General features: G+C 38.1%; 1 protein-coding gene across 2 annotated transcripts in view; it reads right to left on the bottom strand.

Annotated features, from left to right (window-relative positions):
* Nucleotides 1-11,591: 11,591 nt before the first annotated feature.
* The window catches only part of ATG5 (autophagy related 5), an 86,656-nt gene continuing 74,699 nt past the window's right edge, over nucleotides 11,592-23,548 (bottom strand). For both annotated transcript variants that reach the window (XM_009327924.1, XM_009327922.1), the window contains one exon: nucleotides 11,592-12,596. In XM_009327924.1, coding sequence (XP_009326199.1) covers nucleotides 12,460-12,596 — 137 coding nt within the window. In that variant the 3' untranslated portion in view covers nucleotides 11,592-12,459. The remainder of the gene's footprint in view (nucleotides 12,597-23,548) is intronic.

Raw genomic sequence — 23,548 nt, 5'->3', positions numbered from 1 at the left:
TTGAGACTATGAAGTTCTTTGTGCAAACAGCCACGTTTGTAATAAAAAGTAATTTCAGGATAAATGTGTAGGACTTCAGCAGGTACAAACATCAATTTAAGTAATGCAGTTGCCATAGTTCAGCCCATAAAATCCCCAGATATTTAACCGGTCACTGATATTGAGATTATTGACCACTTTCAACAACAGCAGAGATGTCACTCCATCAATGCACCAGCACTGCCCCTCATTCCTATACATCTGACTTTTAAGCTGCTGCATCCACATGTCTGCACCATCCACCCCCGTTTCCAACAGGAGCACAGTGCTGGGTAGGGAGGAGAAGGGAAAGGGAAACTAGCTGTCAGCATCATTCCTGTAGCCATTTAAGCCTTAACTATTTGTTAAAACAAGGACCAGTCCAGTCTCCTTGTGTAAAACACTCCAGGAAAAGCAAAGTGTTTTTACCTGAAGGCACAACTTAACCTTTGAACAGCGTGCCAGCTTTATTCTTAACCATGAATATAGGACTATATAGACCCATCTCTCTTGTCTTCCGTAGGTTGGTGAATAGCTATGAATGTTGTATCTTGATCAAAAGGACAAGGACAGCTAAGCAGATTCCCAATCATTATAAACTGTGGAGAAGTAAGCATGCTAAAGAGGGAAACAGATGACCTTTCTTCAAATGACATGGATGAAGTCTGGTACCTGGCTCTCCATACCCAGGCATAGACTCTGGATGCACCCAAATTGTCAGTCACCCAAGCTACATGGTGTGACCAGCCAATCCTCAGCAGTTAAAATTCAGTCCCATGCACAGAAGACGAGTTCAGATTGAGTTACCTGGCAAAGAGCGAGTTGCTGGTTTAGCAGGACTAGCAGAATTTTAAATAAAAGATGAGATCACACATTTTTTTTAAGAGAAGAGTCCCAGTAGCAAATGCATAAAGCAAAGCTCTCATGTTTGCTAGAAAAGAAATTTTAACTGATGAAAAATCTGCAGTTACTAAACTTGTCACAGTATTCCCCATTAATTTCTCAATAACTGAGAAGTGGACTGGCTAGAAGCAGACAGGCTAGGCAGCCACTCTCCCATTGTTAAAATAATTGGGATGTCTCAAGATTCTCAATTAAGATAACAAACTAACTCTTGTGGTCTGATCTTGTTGAAATATTTTGGATATTCTCTGTTTCTGACAGCCCAAGGAATTCTGTTATTTTGTTTGACAAAAGAGGCGAAAACAGTAGATCTGCATGATGAATCCCCACATAATCACCCTCCGAGACAGATCAAAGAGGAGCTCTGTCTCAGACTGCAACATTCACTCCCCCCCTTCTTATTTATTGGGAGCTGCATTTGCCAGACACAATATTTTCCAGAAGGCAAAGTAAGATCCAGAATCTAAAATACTAGGAATGCTGCCTCCCCCTAACCGTACATACTAACCTCAGCCTTATCAAAGCAGTCAAGAAAATCTGAGGGTGCTGCATTGCGTTGGTTCAAATTAAACAAGCCAAGGAAAAAATTTTTTAAATTTTATTTATGAGATGTGAAAAAGTTGCCTTCTACTCTCCGAACCATAGTGCTAAATACCAAAGACACTGTGAAAGGGGCACCTCTATTATTAAAAAAATATTTGTGTGCTTTTGGTAGATTAATTGCGTTTAACATTTTGGTTAAACACACAAACAAGCACAGCTTTTTGTTGTTGCTTCAAATGAAGCCAGAAAGAGAACAAAAGGCATTCAACTGAACCAATTTAGGTTTGTAAACATATTGATTTTAAGAGCACTATGTGTACACTTAAAATGGATTTAAAGCAGTCAACCTTTCCAGTACGATGCCCAGTTTCACTGTATCCAAATAATCCATAAATCCAGATGCAAGTAGTCACAGACACTTCTTTGGAGAGCTTGCGAAGTTAAAAGTCAGTGTTTCCTATTAATTAATAATTGTTTTCAGCTGTTTTGGCAAGTGATTAAAACAAAATGTCTGCCTTTAATGTTACAATATAAAAGTTTTCTTCTTTAGAGACCTAAGTGCCAAGTGGGAATTACCTCATTTGCAGGAAGGTGTCATACATGATTGCTTGGAACATTTGTAAGCAAATAAGATGAACAGATATTGTACCTGCCCGTGCAATGATTTCCATACCGCATCCATTAAAAATACCCACCGAGCAGTTTCAGAGGAACATCAGCTGAGATAATTAAAACAATACTTCTCATGTTAATGGGGTGCCATGCTATGAAAGATTCGTCCCATAAAGAAACCGTACAGGCTGCGCATCATTTACCAAACTGTGCCATCTTGTGAATTCAGCATCACACGCCCTTTAAACTTTGCACTGCAAAGGATGATAGCACCTGTCCCTTCTGAGCTCCAAACCATCACCAAGATATTACTGACAGGCTCGCTTGACAGATCAGTGCATGGTTCAACATAACTGCAGTTCTGACCAGCGCCTGCTCCACAGCAGGATTAAACTCAGCTTTGAGAAGGACCTTCTGCCATAAGTAGCCTTCTAAACATCGTCTTTTATTCCCAAACTTCTACCAATTCATTCCTCCAGTAAAATTGAAATAACAGTTCTCCTGCAGCCAAATTTCCACATCACTGCAGAGGAAGGACAGCAGATTTCATGGCACAAGCCGAGAAACTCTGCTTCCAAAGGTACTGATATTAACATAAGCAGCAGTAAGATCCCTAGTTATCTTCCCTATCTGAACACAGGAGAACTCATTGAGAAACCTTTCTCTTCTGCTGCATTGAGAAGCTTGTGAAGTGACAAAAAGTGCAGGATTTGGGCTCCTCTCTTTCTGGTACATCATGGGAGTTGCTGCTAGCTCCTCCTAGCTCTTGGCTTCTGCCTCTAGTTTTAAAAACTTCTAAGATGTTCTTTGTTTGTTGAGGTAGGAGTTTTTTAGACTAAATAGCACACTTTATCTCTGCAAGGCAATGAATCCAGATAAAGCTGCAGACTGTGCTGAGCAAGCAACAACGCAGCTGTGCTCAGGGAGTGTATTAGTGACAGAATTCAGAAGAGCCAGACTCAGGTTTAGGTCAGCCTTCATTTTGGGGAAGGAGATTTTTCCACCGGTACAACACCCTTACTACACGATCTTAATGGTAGAGGAATACTTCAGCTCTCCAGGCAAACAGTGACCCACCAAAACACTCAGCAGAAAGACAGCACGAACAGGAGTGTTCTCTTGTTCCTGTGATCCTATTTGCCATTGCAAAATAAACTCAAATAATTCTTGAGAAATTTCCAGCCACAACATCCACACTTAATCATATCTCATTGCACAGTGAAATTAAATAAAAAACCCAGCCACTGATTTGCTTCAAATAATTAGCACCAATGCTGGTCAACGAAATGATCGCTGTCCTAAGGTTACTTCAAATCCCTGAAAACCCTGTTTGATATAAATAACAAAATCACTCAGAAGAAATCCTGCAGGTAAAGATGAACACTTAGATTCATTTCTATCAGGTCAAGATGCATGCGTGGTTACAGAGCATCCAGCAAATCCACAGTACTTATTCATTCTCACGTTCTCCCTCCCCGGCCAATGCCAGAGAAAGCACCCTGCTGCTCTCAGACACACGAGCAACCTGTTTACCCTGGGACAACAGGAGGCAAAAGTTCCCTATCTCGGGGCAGCTCTGAAAAGCTCACGCCCTTGTTTATTATGTGGCAACTGCGGCACATGCCCATACATTAAGATGTTAAGGATCTTCTCCTTTATCGATGGTATCCGCATCCATTTCAGCGTAGCGCCTTACAACCCATTAGGATCAAAGCAGAACACCTAAATATGTTACAGCTCATTTCAAGCATATATTATATTAAAGATGAAGAATGCATTTTTATCCCATCCAGACAATACCTTGCAGCAAAGATCTACTTGCTGATGCCGCACACTCGATGCCTTTGATTATTTCAGCATCTTCTAATGATGAAGAATAAACTCCCTTTAAAAAATAAACATATTTTTTTCTTGAACTCTCAAGCCTCCTGATACCATCAAATGGTGTTTTGGAATAGGAGCCGCATGTGGTTTTGAAGCACTGTTAATTGCCTGCAGTGACACAAGCAAAGATTGACTTGGGTGCGGGCAGGGGGAGGGGAGTTGTGCAACAGGCCTCTTCCATATGCCATCACACGATCTCGATTAGGTTTGCTTTTTGAAAGTATACAGAAAGCTGATTAGACAGAGACAGCAAAACAAGTGTGAACAAAGGTAGGTATCAGCCTTTGCGGATACTTCCATCTACTTGAGTGCCAATTTTTAAATAGAATTTAATTTACACCTTGTGTTATCTTGCTGGAAGCTTGTGTGGTTACCCCAGACCAAATCTCTGTTAGAGGCGTGGCTCAAAAACTTGAAAGACCTAAATTTCAGAGCCCCTTGAAATGATGGCTTAAGAATTAATCGTTATGCCCAGTAGCTATAGTTCACCTGCTTCGTTGTTCAAAGCACGCAAAAAAAGGAGGGGCTGCATTATGGAAAATTGTGGCATCTAGTTTGGGGAAGGAGGGAGGGAAGAGTGCAAGCAGGTAGGAGAGAACGGAATATTTCAGAGAACTGAAATATTTTCCCGCATGCCCCCAAAAGACACCGAGCCCAACATGATTTATGGAGGCCAGAGAGGATACAACTCCTGCTGCACCTCCCCGAGGAAGCCAATCGCAGCAGAACCCTTGAATGCATTCGAGTTTCAGTAAGAGATAAAATAAAGACCAAATACTTCCTCTTATTGGCATATTAATTAAAAACACACAATATATTTCAAGGAAATTGTAAGCTGACACATTAGGATTGTGCCCTCTTACCATCAAAATAGCTGAATGCACAACCAGAAGGACATCACTAATTTCACTAAAAACTGACATGATTTCTTAGTGAAGGACATTCAAGCAATAAATTAAGCTGATTTTTTTTTATTGCCATTATGGCTATTGTTCCAGTGATTTCCTCAACAGCTGTCAAGTATAAATGTATACACAATAAAACAAAACTGGACCGTTTCCATAAGGGAGCAGATCCCCTAAACTGGCAGAGAAACTACCTGGGTGGTTCAGCAAAAACACGCCTCAGCAGAAAGGCAGAAGTCCTTGTGTGTCTTCCTATCGAAGGTGTCAAGATGTAAAGGGCAGAAATGCTAATGACTAAAACCGACATGTCCTCTTTCTACTGTCTGTACAGCCTGGTTATGAATATTGACATATTTTTCTACAACTAAACCCAATATAATGGAATCTTATTCTGACTGGAAAATGAAACAGAAAAGGTTTGTGACCAAAACTGGGTTTGGTATTTATTACACGTTGAAAATGTATTCTGCTGTTCTGTATGAAACATTCATAACAGTATAAAGTAAAACTTCCATGAAACAGTAATTTTCATGGCACAAAGGTCCTCGAGTGACTCCATCATCCGTTCCCCAAATAAAAAAGCAATGGCGACGATTTGGTTTTCCGCAACACAACGTATTAAAACAGTAACAAGAAGCGTCTGTGCAAACCGTGTCTCCATTTTGTGCAGGACCTCCCGACTCCTCGCAGTTGAATGAGACCCAGGTCTAGGATCTGCTACAGAGGAAGAAGCTCTGAAACAACTTTTGTAAATAAAGGCCTTCTTAAGCAATGTGCTAAAACAACAAAGTTAAATACACCCTCTCAAGCGTACTGCTCGCTCCAAGAAGGCGGCAGCTATGGCAGATGGCGACACCAGAGGTGCCAGACGTTTCGCTTCGCAGGTGAAAGCCAGTGCACCACCGCGTTCATGGAAAGGACGGAAAGGAAAGCACACGGTGGGAGCTGTAAGATGATGAGTGAACGAGAAAGCCGGGTGAGATCAAGAATCCAGCTCTGTCATTTCACTCCCCACGAAGTATTTTTCTCTTGAGCCCCACCTTCACTGTTTTTTTAATTCTTCTCGTTTCCCTCTCCCCTCCTCCGCACCTTTCTCTCACTGTTTTCCTACAGGGCTACCCAGTTTGTGGTAACAGCCAGCAGAAACGAACTCACGCCTCAGATGTCGAAGGAGAAGCTGTGCGAGAAGGGTCACGGAGTGCTCCAGAGATCGGGGTTTTAGTCAGACTCACTGTACAGTCACTGATAGCAAGCCTGCAAGGGAGAGATGGGCGCTTGAGAGCGAGGGGCAGGTTCAACCTCATCTCTAGTCACCTGAGGTCAAGGATTAGCTAAAAAAAGAGAAGCTGCAAATTAAAGACGAGTTTGCGAGGAAGGGACAGAACTTGTATGATAAAATTGTCGCAGTGGAAATAGTGAACAAACGGTATAACTTCCTGGGTCATGCCCGCACTTCAGAGCTCGAGGGCCACTCCCACGGCCTGGTCTCCGCGTCCCATTTGCCTTGTACAGACTTGGATAAATTTTAAAGTGAAGGAACACCAGCTTATTTCACTAATTTTGAATCCAGCGAGGGCGTGTGTACATACGACTGATGGAAATCAAACCTCTGAAGTGCAGATTATTTTAATTATAGCTAGAAGAGCATGTAAGGTGCAAGTTTCAGCCAGAGAGTTTCCATTCTGATCTTTAGTTCTGTAGCAATGAAAATACTTGCGAGTGTCTCTGTCTAGCTGAAAGAATTACAAGTTGTCTTTTTTATGGCAGTTGGAACACTACTGACCCTAAGTAACATAATCGCAATATACACAAGGAAAAATTATACACACATCTGTATAGAATAAGACATCATCAGCTTTCACATGCGCATTCTCTCTGCATGCCTTTCAACCAAAGCAGGTGAAGCTTTTGTCAGTATACAGGAAAAAAAATAAAATAAATCCTCTAACAAGGTTTTGCTTTTACATAATTAATTACAAAGTGAACAAAAATGCACTGTTTCTCTCCTAGAATTACCTCGTGTATGTAAGGACAACTAAAAGGGGCAGACAGGGGGTGGAGGGAGAGGGTTCATGAACAACGCTATTGATTTCCACCAGCCTGGTTTTCTTTGAAGGAGGACCTAACCTCTAGTAGCTTTTAAGACGTGCATGTGAACTTGCAAAATGCATTTGACAAAGTCTAGCAAGCGATCCTCCAAATTCTGGCAGATGCAGACTATATCACATATGGGCTTTACCCTTTCCACTATACAATACTCACGATTAGCGTGAACACTAAGATGAGACTATAATGCGTATCAGTAACTAGATCACGCATTTGTTCCCACAACATATTCATTTTATTGTATCTGTTGACCTATATTGGTGAAATGATGCAAGGATTAAGGCTTTAAACATCTTCAGTGGAAAGTGGTATTTTAACATCTGACACATTTTGGCAGTTTCAAGTGCAGTAAAGTCAAGTTCCTCCAACCTCCAACCCTAACATGGTGTTTGACTGCCTCTCTTTCTACCCTGGGTCGTTTTTGTCCATATAAATACTATTAAAACCATGTGGAAAACCATACCTTTGAACTTCATATAATTGCTAGTTACTTCACACATATAAAAACCTGAACTACACAAAACTCCTCTTCATGTACCTGTTTGCATAGCTGTATTTGAAAGAAGTTTTGTATTATTTTGTGTTCTTTAATCTATTGTTTAGAGAAACTGGTGTTTCATTTCACAGCTAAAAGAACTTAATTACTTGAATCGTGGAGACATAAAAGGCAAGGGAAGGAAACAAAACATCTCTCTCATTTTAAACTCTTCTTCCACAAGCTAATTTGATAGTATAACTTGAAAGTACAGAAATCTGAAATCTACTTCTGAGCATTTGAAACTTCACATCTTTTAACCTCTCTCTCAAGAGATATTACTCAGGTTTAGTGTGACATTTTGAAATGTCACCATCCCTGTCTCAAAACCAGAAGTTTTAACGCAGAATAGACACCTACCTGCTTTAATTCAGAAATCCATTCTATATGCGATGTGATATTCTAAGAACCTCTGTGCATACCCTTTCTCATCCTAAGGAAAGAAAAAAAAAATCACTTCAGGAATCTCTTTCCTGTCCAAATGAACAGGGACTGCTAAAATCAATGGCTAAAGTCACTTTCCAAAAGCCTTACTATTCTGATACAGACACACATTTTGAATCAAAAATATTCTGGGGGGGAAAGTATTTTCCCCTGAAATACACTTTTGCCATGTCAAGAAAATAACATTATTTTCTCAGGAAAGACATAGTAATTTTGTTTTTGCTGGAAGGCTGAAGTTGGAAAAAGTGGTAGTACTTGCCAGAGATCCATCCACTCAAACTTCACATTTCATCCATTTGCAGCACCAGAACAACAGCACTCACGGGAGACCTCACGATCACTAACGCGGTTCTCTTTCTGGCATAATCTGATAATCATCAATATTAACATTAGACTTATGCAAGTACGTAATCAGTTTTAACATCTACATACGGTAGCATATGAATAAGTACATTCTGTAAGCTACTGCTAAATTTGCAAGCAAACATCTGGGTTCTTTGGAGAGTTTAAAATCATTACACGTAAAAATGTTCCATTTGGAAAGTACCTATGAAAGAGATTAATCTATCCTTTTCTTGTCCAGCCCCTTGATTTGGTAGATTATCACTGGCAAGCTGTGACATTTGCTTAAAACATTCTCTAAAGTGAAGAGCCATGTTTTAGCCCTAGAATTCTTCTAAGAGCGTGCTAATACACTTGTACAGCCAAGATGCAGGTTTTCCTAAATATCGAAACTGAAAAAACACCAGCTACCGTCAGTGCCATAAACACAGAGTTGTCACTCAGACACCATTCACCATATAAGGAAATAAAAAAAAAAGGCCGCAATTATTATGCAGGATATAAATAATACTGGAAGTCATGATCAAGAGTCTTCATCAGCTGATAGGTATCTGGCTGTCACAGCAAAACACGCAGGAACACAGAACCAAAAGGACTTTCCCAGTCACTGAGTCCAATGACTGCTATCACAGGCAACCAGCTCCCATCCTTTTCGTAACTTAACCTTCACACCGGCTTGCTCCACAGCTCCCAAAACTCCTAGTGGAGAAGTAACTTGGTTTGAAGTAGCTCAATAGTTTTCCTTTCCATACATTTATTAATGGCTAGTTTATACTGCACGTTCCTGTGCCTGATCGGTCCTTAAGATTTACTATTTCTTCACATTGCTGCAAGATTTCCCAATCACACCGATACATATTCCCAGCAGTATTTGCATTTCTGCCACTAAGGCAGCACAGTCCCTATACCAGCCCGAATCTCTCCTTTCGCACAGGGGCGGTCAGAACCCCCCCCCAACATTCCATGTGAGAACCGCTGCCCCTGCAGGCAAACAATTCCCCCCCCATTTTCTGTACCTAATGGGAACTGAGGATAACACGTGCTTTAGCAGCATAACGCACCATTGCACGAGCTCTTCTCATTTCCCAGCAGAAATCCTTCTCCTTAGTCCCTATGCCCACTCTGTATATTCAACACCTTTTCCCGTTCTCCATTTTTCAGGGTTACCAGGCCTTCAGCTGGCAAGTTCACATTCTTCCCAGTAGTGGCAATGTCATCCGACTTTTTACCAGTACAAATTTATTTTCTTTAGTATGCTCCTATGTTTTGTTTGTTTGTTTGTTTCCCCAAAAGAATTCCTGGAGATTAATTTAAAGCTAAAATAACCAATTTCTAGCTCTTAATGAAAAGGCATCGCCTTGGGTGGCGACTGACAATGGGCTGAGTGACCGCCAATGGTATCAAAGAAATCGTTGGAAAATTCACTCTTTCTTCACTGACCACTCAAAAATGGAGGTAGCTATTGCCAAACAACATGAAATACAGTGAAGACAGCAACAAGCTCTGTGTTTTGCTCTTTTTTTAAACTATAAACTTAACTTGCTCACCAGATACATTTAATTCTAAATGCAGAGGAGTGTGTGTGCGTGTATTTGGCACCTTTCCTTAGCATTGAAATTAATTTAGTGAGCACTATGTTAGATTCTAACCAATTTAGACCAAATCTGTTTTTTCCAGAAGTTACAGCATTTCAAAGTGAAGAAAAGTATTTAATTAAGCCACAACGCACCTTCTGTTGTTATTCACACACTAAGCAAAAGAAACTACAAAAATGTGATTTAAATCAGGTGAAGCAAAGACGCCACTTCATTTTTGTGATGATGTGCTTTTGTTTAGATACATCACCCAACCAGCTCTTTAAGAAGTTCCTACTTATTAAGTATTAATTAAATGTTTTTGTCACTCCATGACAAAGATCCTTATTTAGCTGGAAATAAAGACAGACTCAAACTTTGTTTTATTTTTTAATAAAGTTTAAATAGTTAAAATAAGAGGAAAGAGTATGTTTTAAAGCCAAGCTATTTCTTTGTTGATGCTAGGCTTTAAAAGTTGGATTTACTAGCAAATATGGGCCATGAGAAAAGAGCTGTGTACTTAAAATGCTGGTGTAGAATATATTAAAATAGCCAGCTTACCTTAAAACAAAGGAAACACAATCTTTACAGTTTTTCAAATGTACCGCCTCTTATCCTGATTAATGGAAAAATTATCCCTACAAAAGACTTTTTTCTTTTTTTTTTTTAAGTATGAAGACTCTACAAAATATTTGCTTTATCCATTGGCAGGACTTTGAAATTCTCCAGAATATTTAGATGTCTGCCTAAGAAAGTTTATAAGTGCCAATCCAACACTGTAACAAAAATTCCAAACAGAACTGGAAATTAGAATAACTCAACCAAATCATCCCACTATAAGAATATTATATTTCAATTCTGCATAAACACAGATCAGCATGGTTTGTTTTGTTTTGAAAATTCTTCATGACCCGCAGAATACAGCATAGGTTTATTTCACTATTACCTTTTTCCTTCCGTTTCCTTAATGCTATTTCCTCATTTACATTTAAAACCCTACCTAATTTGTCTACTGACTTTTTCTGCCCTTAGGGCTTTTTTTAGCCTCAATTCTATCCTCACCCAAGGAGGTCCTTCCCCTCTTACTTCTTAAAGAGGTTTTTGTTTGTTTGTTTGATTGATTTTCATTTTCTTCTTTTTCAGATACAGGTAAGTATCCTACCGTAAAGGGAGCACGGAAACAAAGCAGAATGGGAACAGCACTCAGAGTTACTGGGACATCTGCAAGCCAAGACTTCGAGTAGGAACTTCAACAGCTACTATTTTTGAAAGAAAAATGTCATGCTTTCTTTATATTTGATAATATTTGACATATTTGATAATATGTCTCCTATAAACATAGTCTTTGCCACAAACAGCCTCAAATTGCAGACAAAGCAATACAGCGCACAGTTTGATGAATTCAGCGTAACACACAAAAAAATGGTAGAGTCCTAGTAGCAGCTGCAAGGGTAACAAACATTTAGAAACCAAAGCGATCCAATAACCTGAAAATACATCTGCTAAACTAAGGAAAACTCTGTGCAATGAGATTAGAAGCTTCCAAATTTCAGACTGATTGCTCAGGGACCACAATAGAAAACTAAACTCAGATGTAAGGAAGTATTAGCTTGGAAAAGCCTCAGCTTTCCAAAATTCAAAATTGTTAAAAAGCAATACATCTGTTCATCATTCTATGATTTAACTGTTTTCTTGTCTATGGGAATAAACAGCAGGATACAATTGTTTGCAACATCAGTTTACTTTTTTTTTTAAACTTTTTAAACTACATTAAGAAAATATCCTTACAGAAAAAAAATTAGATGAGCACAAAGAAATGCCATGACAAATCCTGAGACAAATTATCCTACATCATTGCTAGTCTATGAAAACTGGTTTGAATAATAAACATACTGGAGTATTCAGTAACGGCATACAAATCAAAAGTATTTGTAAATTATTAAGTTGTGCATGTTTTTAAATGACAAAACATGCTCACGGGTTTACTTTAAAATCTCTCACTGCTTGTTATCAAAGTTAAAAGATCATTTGCATACCAATACACATACTGTAAACATGAAGTTCTCATTAAGGAAAGATGGGTTTACAGTAATTTGATCTTTTACAAAAAGCTATTGGTAACTGAATCTCTCAGTGTCTAACTTTCTAGAAAATTAAACCAATGTTTCCACTCTCGAAGTTGAAACACTACCGCTTTAGGAAACAGCCCTGTTTATTTGTTAATCAGAAATACAATCAAGTGGCATATTTCCATTTGCTCTCCGGCTGACAGTTTCAGCTTCATTATATTTTACAAGAAAACAGCAGACTTGCAGAGCTCCTGTAAATTCTTTCATATCGCAACTGATTTAATTACAGCGGTGAAGAAAAGCAGCGGTGATGCAAAATAAGACCAGCCCAATTGCCCTTATCTGATGATAGGATCTCTCTTCCTGTTTGGCTTGCAGCAGTGAGGACTTCTTGTTTTGTTTCGGTTTTTTGTTGTTTTTTTTTTCTGGTCAGGCTGCCTCTGTCAAGGCTGACAGAAGCAAGAAGTTGACATGCCCTTATAATTCCAGCTTGAGAATGATCCTCATACCAATATAGCTGAGTTTCAATCAGTAGGTCGGGGAATGATACTAATGTGGAGAAAATTATCCGGATAGCTCATATGTTCGCTTAGCCACTGTATGGGTGTTTCCAGCATTGGCTCAATTCCATGAATCATCACTTGAGTCTTCTGCTCTCCATCTAATTCAAAGAAAAAGAGAAACCACTAGTATACCATTTAAAGTTCACAGAAAGATTAAACATTTACTTATACTTAATTTACGGTAGATTTAATTGGTGTTACAGAGTTTAACATTTAACAGAATGAGAAGCAGGAAATATTGGTATGGAGAAAGCTGAGATTTCTATCATCTCAAACAGAAACTTTGAGTTAAAATTAATTCCAAGAAAAGATTGGGTTAAAATGAAACTTAATGAAAGTGCCACTCTTCTTTATTAGTTGCAAGTTTTTTTTCCTACAGTGATCACAGCTTGGTGTCAACACAGTTAAGGCATATCCATCTCGCCCCGCTATAAGCCATGTGAATTTTATACAGATCATGCTTAAGATGTTGAGCTTCCTAAGAATACAACTTTATTAGTACGTTTTAATAGTGTGATGTCCTGAAAGAGCTGGACTACATGTAATATGTCACACATAGAATACAATTAATATTCCTGAAGTAATTTTGTTTTGTTAAGAATAATTTACTTAAGTCTCTAGCAGTATTTCAGAATTACTCAGAAGGCTGAGTTGGCACCAGCTTTTTCTCACTTAGTTTCATCTCTTGGAAAAGCTAAGTTAGCAAATGATTCCCAGTATGACAAGAATATTTTCTAAGAATATTTCAATTCTTTTTATTTATATTTGTCCCGGAGGATGCAAGTGCTTTGATCCTTTGATTCAAATGATGGGAACCAGCTAAAGCAACTGACATAACTGTCATGAAATGAACTAAAAAAAATAAAAAAAAGAAAATTTATTTCAGAGCCTTGAGATGAGAAGAGCATCTGAAATACGCTCCAAATAATGACTGGGGGAAAAAAAAAGTAGGCAGTGACCTTCTACTGTTTTTATACCATACTCTGGCATTCTCACATGGACCTACCACAGTGAAATCCACATTCAGTGCTCAAAAATATCACTGCCTTCTCTAAATGGATTTTATCCTCCCCCAACTGTCTATATTACAGAACAAACCACTGTGCTGCCCAAGAGTTGCATGGAGGAGAGCAGAATCTAGAAGTGAAGGTACCATTACTGGCTTTCATTCAGCTCCCCCCGCTGTAGCGTAATTCCTATTTTGTAACATAGATAAGATATTATTTGTTTGGCAACCAAAATGATTTGACAGCTGCCTGAATTAGTTTGTATTATAACCGAGTATCTATGCCAGCACAGGCAAATTAGACTAGGAAGAATCATCCTTGAATATGCTGTTGACTTTATGCTAGTAATAATTCTTCCTGCAGAAGCAGACAGTTATGTTTGCCTAAAATAAAGCATTACACATTAGTTACGTTACCTACATATGGTATCATATTCTGTACGAATTCTTCATTAAACATACAAAGCTTGATCCTCTAAATGGCATAGTATACACACTATCACACTAAATTAAGCTTAAACAATTGCTGGTTTCTGGTTTTACTTCTCTAGAAGGTCAGAAGAATGCAGCACATCATTTAAAAACAAACTTCTGATATTTCCAGTCAAAGCAGGTATTTATTGGGCTGAAACATTACCAGTCAGATTGTCAAGAGTATAAACTGCAAAAGAAAAGATCTCAGAAACCAAGTTTTTACACTGAGGAATTAGGGATCATCTAAATATTTTTATTATTAAAGTAACTCCCAATTATATGTATTTAACACTCTCAAATTAAAATCTATCTATGGTATTCCATCAATTGGCCACAGAGTCGGTGACATTTATTTACATTTCATAATATTACTTAATTTTCAGGAACAACTAATTTGCATACACAGACAGATGGCAGAATCCTGTTTAGGCATTAGTACTGTGCTAGCCACCTATACGCAGCTGACTTCTTAGCAAAAACTTGCACAAAAAATAGATTAAAAGCTTTAGAACCTCAGTATCATTTTCTTGTCATTGGAGGAAAGGCTTATAAATGACAAACACTTTCTTTGGCTCTTCTTTTACTGTGCGACAGAACATTTTTGGATGTGTGTGCATGTGTGTACTAACTTGGTGCCTCTTGCTTAAGAATGAAATGCAGTTAATCTGGGTGTCCCCATTCCCTGCTCCGACCCAACTTTGTCCCTTTCTCATACAAATCTTTTATTCCGTTCCTCACCAAACTGAGAAACTCTCAGAGGTCAATGAAGAATTTACAGTTTAATTGAAGTCTAAATCTCTGCATTAGCATTGTCTGTGCTTTAGTATTATCTCTGACAAAGCATCGCTTCTCCTTAATTCCTTTCCCCCTTGAGGCTTGACTAAAGAGATCTTATCTACCAATTCTGTATTTACTGTAGCCTTCTTTCACAAAATCCATTGTTTTTACTTTAGCATTCTTCCCTCCTTTTGTTACTAGGGACCATAAACTCTCACTTAAGTCACATTCACCCCAACTTTCCTCGACTTTCATGTTTTCAGTAACTTCCCCATTTTGAATCACATACAGAGTCTCTCTCCTATAGATGGCTCCTCTGCTTTACGTAGCAAAAACTTGTCAACAGCAAATACACTAAAAAAATTACTGGAAAATATTCTTGTTTTCTCAACAGCCGTCTAATTCGTATCCACCATTACCAGTGTGATCCGGGTTCTGGATGATTTGCTAGCTATCATGAAAGCTTCATCCATCTGGTTTATAGATATAACAGATTTACATAATATTTTTCCTTCCATTACTGTTCATGGTCTTAAGAGTTCTACCTTATTTTTTATGCATCTTGATACAGCAAGTGTTGTCCTCTTCTTCCCCAGCCCATGTTCTATGACAACACAAAGTCTTTTTAGACTGACAAAACGCCTCTACAAAAGAGTACAAGTTGCTAAACACAACTTATATTTAAGTGTGTGGTGTAAGATTTAAATGACTTAATTACAAGGAAGATTAATGCCATGTCACCGGACCAGGCCTATAAAAATTAGGGCAAATAATTCTGCTCATCTGTATTGCACAGGGTCCAGACCTGATAATTTAATTACTGTCAATACCCATTTTACAATATTCAGTAATGTAGTAAAAAAAACCCAAACACCAAAACACCAGGATTTCCTCAAAACCAAGAAGTTCAAATTATCCAGTCACCTCACTGACTTTTTTTTTTCCTTTTAAAATCATGACAGAACTGAGTTACATGTTAGCTATCATGACCTAAAGATGGTTTCTTTTACTTTGTTGCAAAGTAATCTCAGGAAGAAGGTAAAGTGGAAATATCAGAAAAACAAAAGCATAGCAATACATGTTTCGTAGGAAGTTTTTATAATGTGTGTACATAGTAACTGTTTACTTAAAATCAGAGTATTTTTATATTACTAAAGTGATGCACAAATAGTAAATACTGTTTTGGCATTTACAAAAAAAAAAGCCTCAAAACCAATTAAGTCATCTCCTATCAGAGTGGCTGTCCAGGATTAAATGATTTTTCTTTGCTTTCTTTGTGGAAATCCATGAATACAGAAGGCACTATAGCCCCCGAAAGTCACTAGTGGCAAGTGATAAGCACAGATTATAAAGCTTTTTGGTAAAATTTAATAACATTCCGTCTCCAGAAGGCAGATAACTATGCTTACATGTTGTGTACTAAGACGTTTTTGAAACATTTCAGATCACTTAATTTAGACACTAACTCAAAGGCTGCAACACTTAAAGTAGGTACCTGACCCAGGCTAATAAATCATACCATGTAAAGTCAGAAGAGTTTTCCAACTCTGTACAGAAAATGGAGAGAAACAGGCAGCTCTGAAGTGAAGGGTTTAAGAAGAGGTCTCCTTCTCTATCATCTATAAGGTGCTTCAGTGCTCCTGATCAGGAAACCACCTTGATCCAGCCAAAGAAATTATTGGCAAAGGACTCTTTTTGCAGATAGGCACATGCTGGAAGGAAGCAAGAGGTAGTGGCTGTTGCGACTCAACAGAGTCCTTGGGGCAGTGGCTCAAATCCCTTCTCAACCTGAGGCAGCTTGAGTCCACTCTCCCCTCTTTAAGGAGAATGCCCTAACTACTACAATATTTGCTGTTGCTAATCCCAAGCTTCCTCTAAAAACCCTCAGTGTTCAAGAATCAGCGAGACACAGAGAACTAACAAAGAAGAGAAAATCTGTAGTCTTCAGAGAAGGTCCTAGATGTGCAATCTCGTGGTATCACATGGTAAGTTTTCCCTGTTTCCTTTAGCTATGTAAGTTATTGCTTGCAAAGCAAACCACTCAATATTAGGAAACCAAATAATTTAATCAGCTTATTCAGCATCAATTCAGACCGTTACACATACCCCTGATGAAATCTAAATACATTTTTCTACTGAATTACCTTTTTATTTAGAAAGGAAGAATTAAAGATGGAGGGAAAAGAAAAGAGACAGATTCAAGTGCCTAAGAGCAGAACAGTGAGAAGGCACTACTTCTGGCAAAGGTACATATTTCAGCCATTTTTCACTCAGATTAGCACCACAATGCTCACCAACGCTGCAGCTACATACTCCCTTTCACCTACACAAGATCAGCTTCTCTAGCCAGACTACATCTGTGATGCACCACTTAAAATTCTTTAGTGGGATGACATACCTCCCTTCTGATTTGTAGCCCCTAGCACTCACCTGTCAGGGCAATTTAGTTGGCTTAAATTCTTTCACTGATAGACAATACAAGATATTCAGGATTTAGCAAAAACGTCCCTGGAGTACTTCAGTTAGAATCCTCCATATGCAAGTCCCCTGCATAACAAGTCCCAAAACCTGCCTGTAGTCATCAAAATGGACAATGCAGAAACCACAGGTTCTTACTCAGGGCAGCACCACTTCCAAAATTGGCTTTAAAACCCTAAAAAGGGAAATAGAACCCTGTGCTCCAAACTAGGAGCACTTCTTGCATGATACAAGGCCACAGGGCTATATTGGACAAGGATACTAAAAAGTGTAAGCAGTAAATATAACCAAGGAAAGTGTCATGCAGTAGCAGCCTTATGAATAACGTAACAGAACTAGTTTCCAGCTTTTTCAGCTGTGAAGTGGGCCATAAACATTTGCTTGCTTACCTTCAAAATAGACCATATGTTCTGGATTAGATACTAAAGGTATTCCTGAGAGTAGGTTATACCACACTGTAGGAAAACTCATCTTGGGTCAGCATTACAAGGAGCAGAGTTCTCCTTTTGTGGCTGTGGTGCGGCTGCTTTCCCTTCCACATCTCCTGCTCCTCAGATTACTAGGCAGGAGAACAGGCCTTTAGGTGCATGTACCTTGAAGCAGCCAGAGCACTCCTTAACCACACGTGCTCAGCAGCTGGTGCCTTGGACATCTCTGAATCTGAAGAGACACACCAACATCTTCACCGGGAAGATCTTCATCTACCTCTTTAGGATCTCTTAGGAAATTACTTACAGATACATAGCTTTCAGTAATGTGCTTCACCTGTAGATTCAACCACTAAGTCCATTACTGACAGATATGGCTGACTCAATTTTTAAAGCCTAAAGCCAAAGCTGGGTGGGGCTAAGTCCCTGGCAAGCAAAAGTTAATATTTCCTTCTTGAAAGCTAGACTTCTGGTCTAGCACAGAGGATTGCCTATGAAACTATGTGCAATTATTTACGAAAGACTACACTATATTAGCAAGCAAATTCAAAGACACTGTTCTAACCTGTAACCACAGGTGGTAAGAAAGAACTGGACAGTGGTTGAAGTTATCCTTCCCCTCTCTAGGCACCTCTAGGACATACAGAGAAGAGACAGCCCCAGACAAGCCTCATGGTCTAAAGAAGTAGTACACCAGCGACTTCTGCACCAGTAGTAGAATATAAATAAACAAGCACTTGATGAATTTGATACCAGGATCTTTCAACTGCTAGCACCAAAACTGATGAATAGCATCTAGCCCGTCGACAGCAACCTGTCCAGAACTGAAAACAGCTCCAATGTCTGATATTAAAATTGACAATGATTGGATACCATTTTACAACAAAACAAGCTTCACAATTATTCTCATTGTGTGTGCTACAAAAATCACGTGCTCATAAAATATCCATAAACTAAAAAAAAAATTAAGTTAAAGGGTATTTATGAACATTTTCACATCATTTTTGTAATATTTACTTTAGCCAGATACCATATCTTTTTTAATTTATGGCAAAATATTTCTTTGCTCAGTGAACAAGCTTAGCTACAGAACGAATTCAACGCACCTATAAATCAAATATTCACGCTTTGCTTTTCTTAAGTATCTTCTTAAAACAAAAAATATTAGAAGTTAAAACATATTATTTCAGGCTTTTCCATTCATAAACTCAAATCTAACTGGAACATTTCTGCAATCAGTTTCTGGCATGTGTATGTGTAATAGTGACCAAAGTACAGAAATACTGTGAGATGTTCAGATTCCACAGCAACGACAACCTCAGTATAAAGGTCTCAAACAGAAAAACAAACTTGTACTTTAAACAAATCTTACCTACTCAGCTGAGTACTAACAGGTGTTCAATACCTATGCAATTTTATGGGAAGTGCATACAAAAAAAGTTGAGCTTGGTCAAATCTCTTGGCGAAATGATCACTTGCTCTTTGAATGAACTCAGAACAAGTACTTCAGACAGTGAGCCGTTAAGTTCTCTTTACTATTAACAAAATATTTTATGTTTAAGAAACAATAGCTTCAATGTCTAAGGTTACTCCATATTCTATTGAACAGGGGTATTTTTAGTTACATTTTTTTAAATAGGAATAAAATCTTAGTGTGAGTTTTCAGAAGCTTCACACTAGCCTATTTCAGCCATCATATCCCAGGCTTTCCTTACTTTTCTGTGAATTCCACCCTATTGCAAAAAGGACCCTGCTAGTCACAGTAGTAGGCTGCATTGCCAGAAGTGACTCATTTTCCATAGCAATCTTAACATACTGTTCACCTCACTTTAATCATACATAAACTACCAAAATCCTTATTCCCTTCCTCTTCCCTAATTTGGAATAATTATCAGTTTAAACAGAAACACAGATGATCTATTAGGTCACAATCAGCAAGATATGCTGTTCAGTATCCTCTGACCAAGAGCAAGAAAACACAAAAAATTCTGCAAAGCCGACTCAAAAATAGCCTAGCTACAACAAAAGGTTCCTCTGACCTCAAAAATTTGGAGGCCGATGTATGACACGAAAGCACAGGATTGGCTTTTCCTTCCTGCCTACATATCCCGCCAGCCCTGGGGAAAGCCGCTGATGCTCATTTCAGGTGAAGAACTCGCACACAGAAGTACGTGGTCAATGCATCATTCAGAACAAGTCTTTTTCCTCGAAATGATTCTGTATCTGGAAAAAACATTGCTCCAAGCACAAGATGTGGTTTGGAGAATAAGAACTTCAGTTCCTGGATATAATCCAACTGCCCAATATGAATATAAACAAACAATCAGGTAGATCCGGTTAACTGGCAGCAACAAGAGAATCTCTCTCATTTTAACCATTGGTAGTAACATGAGTTCGATTGCTCAAACTGAAGGTCACAGTTTTCCTAAATATACGTTCTCAGCTCTGGATATTCTTGATATCTACACAGATATCCCAGAGAGCTTTTAACTGTGGCAAGTTCCTGGCCTCAAAGACAACTAATGGTAAATAAAATCCACAACTTTGTATTTTGTTTAAAAATCTCTTTTAAAAGGAATGTTAATTTTTAATAGGTTTACTGAATGACTCCTTACAGATAACAGAACAAAAGCGGTTATTAAGCTATCTTTTCTAATTCATTATTTTGTTTTTTTTAATTCTTCTCCCAAATAAACAGTTCAAAACATCAGTCTCTCTCCATCCTGGAGTGTTTTGTCATTCATATTAAGTGTCTCAATTTCACTCTTACAGCGCCTTGATGTCATCTTCCAGAGCCCCTCGTAAGAACTACTGCTTTTCAGTCCAAAGTGCTATGATAGAACTAGACCTGTATCAACCTCAGTGAACTCTGTTCTTGCAGAGTACTTGACTACAAAGCCTAACTCTAGGCAAGATATCTCAAGTATTCCTCCATTGCGACACTGTCATGAAGTTCATATTCACCGATTTAGCTTTAATTACTGCTGTTATTTCTTTACATGGTTTTGACACAGGCCAGTTGGCTGATCTCTACATGATCTTCTCGTGGCATAAACATCTCCTACTTGAGTTTAGACATTTGTGACTTAAAGGAGAGGAAAAAAGTTTCTTTGTCACAGCTCTTAGTATGAATAGATTCCCTGGATTGTATTCCAGCACAGTCCTAGCTTTCTCTATCCCCAGAATGAAAGTAGATGAATATGCAACATTATCATCTACATTAAGTATCATTAAATACTGAGATCAAATCAAATACTTGGCATCACCCCTATTCATCATTTTCTTCTCCATGCAATTTTTCCTCTCTTGTTATTTCCTGCCATCATCTACCTCAAGTCTATCCCTCAGGCTAGATAGCCACATTTCTGAAACATAACAAAAATTGTGGATTAAACTAATCACCACAAGCAAAAGCATATTACACTTCGGAGCAGCTTATGAGAATTTGGGTTACACTTCTAATCTCGTAGCAGCCAGAAAGTATGTAAACAAACTAGAAAACTTTTTTCTATTCCATTGGAAGTTTTTAGAGAAAATGACTTTGGCCTCAAACACCTGTAAGTCCAGGTTGCCTGAGCAGACTATTTTTAACAATTTCCATGCAGTCCAAAACAGCTAACACTGACAGTAGTGCCATCTAAGACAACCAAGAGTATTTTTCCTTCTGTAAAATAGTTCATGCAGCTCAATGGAAAAACAGATAGAGGATGGAAATGAAAGCTTTACTTAACTGAACTTTGTTGTTTTGGGTTTTTTTAAATTTTTCTTCTTGTATATTTAATAGAAGCTTTTTAATGGGGTGGTTGTAATACGCCCCAAACTAATTTACGATAGAACCTTAAAATACCTTTCTTAAACATCTAACATTTCAGTAGTTAAAAGCTTTTCGAAGACCTTACAATGAATGAGCCTGAAATGCTTCCCATCAAACACCTAGCTTCAGGCAGGAAAAAAAAAAAAAAAAAAAGAAATTTTATAAGATGAAACTCCCAGGAAATATTCTTATACCCCTTCTCCCTTAGCCTCGGCCCTGAACCAGCAATAAACCCCTGCTAGTTTATAAGAAACTGGGGTTAGCAATTGAAGCTTATAAAGCAATTCTCTGCAATACGTTTAAGTTTGGCTATGCACATGTGAACAAAGTGGCAAAGTTCAATGCAAATCATGCTGCTGTTCCATGTAACAAGAAAGCACACAATACATTAATATATACGAGGAACAGGCAAGGTGTGCATTAAAAGATAAGCACTTGAATGCATCCCAAGTTGAGCCCAACTCACCCGTGATATGTTTTCCATTGTCGAGGGAGAGCTAAATCACCTTTAGGAGTTGTGTAGCTTTTTCTAAACAGCAGGCATCTTGACTTACAATAAGTTAACCCTTTCATGCACCATGCCCTTAATTAGATTTGGGGTTTCCCTTCCCTCTGAACTGTGTACAACTGACCTTCAGAAATTAAGGCTATCTCTGTATACAGCTAGGGAGCTAAATGTGATCAATATGAGTCTTGAAAAAAAAAAGAAACATCTGATAAAGAATTTTCTCTATAAAGATTGGTATAAAGCAAATCAATTTGCTGTAAAAGACCTCTTGTTGCTAATAGTTTGTGAGAACTTTTATAATGTCATTGTTTTCAAAATACTGTTATGCCAAACAATTAAATAGCAAATTCTCTATACAATCATATTATATATTCCCTATGCATATGCACATTCATACACTTTTAAAGGTTTTTCATGGCATTCTTGAACTTTCAACCTCTATTTTACTTCATTTTCAAGTTACTATAATTCACATCATGCCTGCAAATATTCTTCGATTCTAATGGCTGTCCATCTTTTATAATGAACTTTTCCGCTAATCAAATGATGAACTATTCCTAGCAAGGCAAAGCAAAGAAGGATTACTGTTGCTGCAAAATCATTGTCAATACAGAAAAGACCAGCACATTTACTTGTTTTCATCAAGCCATAATGTTAATTGTTAGTTTATCATCTGCCCAGTTTAATAAATCAAATTCAAAAGTGGACATTTGGACATAATTACAGTTTAAAAACATTTGCCTGAAAAGTGATAAGCGATATATACAGATCAAAGGCTTAATGGTTGTTATTTCATGTTTTGTACCTTCCCCCATTTAACTGGAGAAAAATAAACTGTTTTTGCCTTTTTTTAAATGCTACTTCCGCAATATTACGATGATATTTAACGAAGTAAACAACTTCACAAGCAAACTATACATGAAAATGGAGATGAGCTATTTAATTAACCCCAAAGTATGGACAGTTTTGTTCCATGTCTAACAAATTCTTCAACCTCTGCTAAGTTGATCAGTAAAAACTCAGCTAATTGAATCCATCGATGTGAAAAACCACAGGCTCAAGTCTGTACCGCATACATCAAGCTGAAGGATTTCTGCTTCAGCCATGGCGGTAATAGTCAGAGGGGTCAGGTCAAAGAGGGTTAAAGTGAGTCAGGATATAGCCAAAGGAATACATCAAACACTGATTTTAAAAGGGCAATTAATCTTAGACAGAAATGCTTCCTGGGGAATGAGATCTCAATCTTAAGAGCACACTACATGATGTAGCAGTAAAAATGTACATATACAAGCTTAGAGAGCTTTCATCCTGTGATCACAAACAGAAGGGGAGTGCTGTTTATCAGAGAAATACAAACCCTTGCTAAAATACTTACATTAGCTTCTTCCGGGCCCTTACCCATTGAAAAATAAATTCTTTAATAAGCAGGCAATAGAGTTTGCACACATGAAATATCTTTTTCTGTACATGTGCTATAAGTTCTTTTGAACAGCTAGTAGATTAAAATATTTAGAGATCTCTACCACAGTAAAATTAAAGAATTTAGTCTTTAAAATTCAGGAAAG

This window comes from Pygoscelis adeliae, unplaced genomic scaffold, assembly GCF_000699105.1.
Source record: "Pygoscelis adeliae isolate BGI_AS28 unplaced genomic scaffold, ASM69910v1 Scaffold76, whole genome shotgun sequence".
Lineage (NCBI taxonomy): Eukaryota > Metazoa > Chordata > Aves > Sphenisciformes > Spheniscidae > Pygoscelis > Pygoscelis adeliae.
The sequence above is the reverse complement of the archived record's forward strand: the minus strand, read 5'-3'. Positions and strand labels throughout refer to the sequence as shown.